Here is a 3466-nt window from a genome sequence, read left to right on the forward strand (position 1 = left end):
TGTCACAACAAAGCAGTCACCAAGCCCCGCCCACCTGGACCCACCATCCAAACCTTGCAGGATTTGGTTTCTCTAAGTGTTTTTACCTGAAATCTGCTTTATTTTTATTGGATCAGTCAGAAAACATTCAGCCAATAAGAAGAGAGGCTCAGAGCCTCCTCTCTTCTGATTGGCTCACCGACCTGTTGTTACTAGAGCTCCAGAGAGAAGCCTGAGAGAGGAGATGTAAAACTACACAGAGAAGGTTTTTATATCTTCTGATGGATCAACACTTGAAAATAAAAGTCAGGAGAAGAAAGAAATATGTAGCTTTAATTTCTTTACATTACATAATTAAAGAGGAATCGTCGACTCGGCACTGATGATCTGTGATTATAACCTTTGTAATATAACGAACCGTCTTGACCGTCGTCTCATTCCTCCGCAGCTCGTCTGAGAAGCAGCAGTTTGACATTCTCCATGTAAAAGTCCTGAGTTAAAAATACTGTCATATCTGATCTTGGCTGTGTCGTGCTGCCCTAGTGCTGGCTGGTTGCCATGGAGACTCTGCAGCTGAACGCCTGTGTGTGTGTGTGTGTGTGTGTGTGTGTGTGTGTGTGTGTGTGTGTGTGTGTCTGCAGGTCTACCCGGTGAGCTCCAGCGGGGGGCTGATCAGCGAGTACGCCTTCGTGCGGACCGGCCTGCTGGGCTTCATCGGCCCCGGCGGCCTCGTCTTCATCACGGGCAAGATGGACGGGCTCATCATGGTGAGCGGGCGGAGGCACAACGCCGACGACATCGTGGCCACGGCGCTGGCTGTGGAGCCGATGAAGTTTGTCTACAGAGGCAGGTGGGTGTGTCTTTAAACAACCCCGGGGGGGGGGGGGGGGGGGGGGTCAGTTTCTAACGTCGTTCCCATCGACAGCAGCTGAACGGCGGCCGGACGTCCGACCCTGGCACATTCACTGTCACGCTGATAAATGAGCGAACCCCCCCCCTGCACATAATAAATCTAATAAAGTAGAGCAATAGTGGATGAATCCAGAAACGGTAATGGAGTGAGGTTTAATTGTGTCCACGGCCGCCGAGGACGACATCCATCTTTCACCTGACAGAGCGACGCCGTCCTCGGCGGATATTTAAAGCAGCTGCAGGAACCGTGAATCCTGAAGCTCTAAAACACGGAGAAACGAAACTGTTTCGATGCAGGTGATGAAATGTGAAGGAGGCTGGAGCGTTCAGTGTGTGTGCGGGCTCTCTCTCTCTCTCGCTCGCTCGCACACGCACTGAACAGTTTGTTCTTATTGTGTCTTTGAGTTTCCTCTGAACCTGAGCGGGAGAACCAAGCTGTGATCCACCTGCAGAGGAGCTTCCACCTGAAAACAGATGAACCTCCAGCCGACACCGTTTCAGATTCCTGCCGCTCTCCGTCTGATGTGACACTCTGACTCTTAAAAGCTGAGGATCTGAAGGACTCTCATTTTGAAATCAGACGCTTCACTAACTGCTGCTGACACTCTTCTTCTTCTTCTTCTTCTTCTTCTTCTTCTTCCTCTTCTCACTGTTGTCAGCTCACTTATTTCTGAAGCTCTTTTAACCACAGAAAAGTTTCACCACAGAAGAAGTATCACCCTGAGCTCTTCGGTCCGGGGGTCTGAGCTCGTGTGGTAATGAACAGCGCGGTGTCGGCCATGTTCAGCATCCTCGTCCTCGTTTTTCCTCTCTTGAATTTCCTCGTCGTCGAGGCGGAGGAGCTTTTTGAAAACTGATGAAATGTTGTCAGGGTTACACTCGAGGCAGATTTCACTGCTGCTTTCACACAATGACTCATCTGTTGCAGTTAAATAAAAACCCCTCTCTCTCTCTCTCTCTCTTCCTCTCCATGATGGAGGAAGGATTTCTCCACTCAGGTCTACTTTAGTATTTTTGGGCGGGAAAGAGCCGCGGTCATCTGATCTAAATCTGATGTTCACGGAGCAGCAGTGACTCGTCGTCGTGTTTAAAGCTGCAGCTAACTGTTGTTTTTATTATCCATTAATCAGCTGATTATCTTTGAGTTTGTGAATGAATCCTGAGTGAATCCTGGACGAGTCGACTGTGAGGTAAAGAGACTGACCTGCGTCTGATGCGTGTCCGTCCCTGCAGGATAGCCGTGTTCTCGGTGACGGTGCTGAGGGACGAGAGGATCGTGGTCGTGGCCGAGCAGCGGCCCGACTCCACGGAGGAGGACAGCTTCCAGTGGATGAGCCGCGTCCTGCAGGTGGGAGGAGCCTGATGATGATGATGATGATGATGATGATGGTTCAACACTAAATCATATATTAGAGTAGCAGCCTTTTACATGAAGTAAGACACCAGACTGTCCCCCCCCCCCCTCAGGCCATCGACAGTATCCACGGCGTGGGCGTGTTCTGCCTCGCCCTGGTCCCGGCCAACACGCTGCCCAAGACTCCTCTGGGCGGGATCCACCTGTCCGAGATCAAGCAGCTGTACCTGGAGGGGGGGCTGCACCCCTGCAACGTCCTCATGTGCCCCCACACCTGCGTCACCAACCTGCCCAAACCACGGCAGAAACAGCCAGGTGAGACACGCAGTCCTGTGTTTGTCCCCCGGGGTCGTCCTGGAGACGGGCTTTGGTCTGTAGCTCAATACTCTGTGTGTGTGTGTGTGTGTGCGTGTGTGTGTGCGTGTGTGTGTGCGCGTGTGTGCGCGTGTGTGCGCGTGTGTGTGTGTGTGTGTGTGTGTGTGTGTGTGTGTGTGTGCGCGCTCTGCAGAGATCGGACCTGCCTCTGTGATGGTGGGGAATCTGGTGTCAGGGAAGAGGATCGCTCAGGCCAGCGGCAGAGATCTGGGACAAACCGACGACAACGACCAGGTGAGAGAGAGACACACACACACACACACACACAGATGTTTGGACTCTGGGTCGGAGTGTCTCCCTCCTCTGCCTCCAGATGTTTGATGTCTTGTTTTCATGAATATTTCAGCAGTGAGGGAAGTGAAGGTCAACACTGTCTCCTTGACGACTGATTTTTAAAAGTTGACATTTTGGAGAAACAACACAGCCCGGCCATCTCGATGTTAAGCCGCGATTTATTTAGGATCATAATAATCAGCTGACGAAAGCGGCCAATCAGCGCAGAGGAAACTGCATCAGCGAAACTGCTCACACATTTTATTCTCCAGTCAGTTTGTGGCGTCAGCAGGTTGTTTCTCACCTGAAACTGATGGTAAAAACTAAAGATTGATTCTCACTTCCTGTGCAGCAGCAGCAGCAGCAGCAGCAGCTCCAGTATTGACTGAAGTGGAGTTTTATGTCTCATGCCTGGTTTGCAGTTTCACATGATGTGCTGATGTTAGAGGGAATTCTGGGAGAAAAGCGCAGGTTTACAACCCGCAGTCAGTTCAGATCAGAAAGGTTCAGTTTGGATCCTGAACCTGGAAACAGGAAGTGTGTGGAGCTACGGAGAGGAGACAGGAAGTCTGC

General features: G+C 51.2%; 1 protein-coding gene across 1 annotated transcript in view; it reads left to right on the forward strand.

The window, feature by feature from the left end:
- Positions 1 to 3466, forward strand: part of LOC111671408 (disco-interacting protein 2 homolog C-like) — a 45490-nt gene that overhangs the window by 29198 nt on the left and 12826 nt on the right. The window contains exons 18-22 of the mRNA XM_087179904.1: positions 621 to 829; positions 2125 to 2239; positions 2359 to 2560; positions 2754 to 2854; positions 3340 to 3364. Of these exons, the coding sequence (XP_087036030.1) occupies positions 621 to 829; positions 2125 to 2239; positions 2359 to 2560; positions 2754 to 2854; positions 3340 to 3364 (652 nt within the window). The remainder of the gene's footprint in view (positions 1 to 620; positions 830 to 2124; positions 2240 to 2358; positions 2561 to 2753; positions 2855 to 3339; positions 3365 to 3466) is intronic.

This window comes from Seriola lalandi, unplaced genomic scaffold, assembly GCF_002814215.2.
Source record: "Seriola lalandi dorsalis isolate HSWRI2012SDOR001 ecotype SW California unplaced genomic scaffold, Sedor1 jcf7180002054876, whole genome shotgun sequence".
In the NCBI taxonomy this organism is placed as follows: domain Eukaryota; kingdom Metazoa; phylum Chordata; class Actinopteri; order Carangiformes; family Carangidae; genus Seriola; species Seriola lalandi.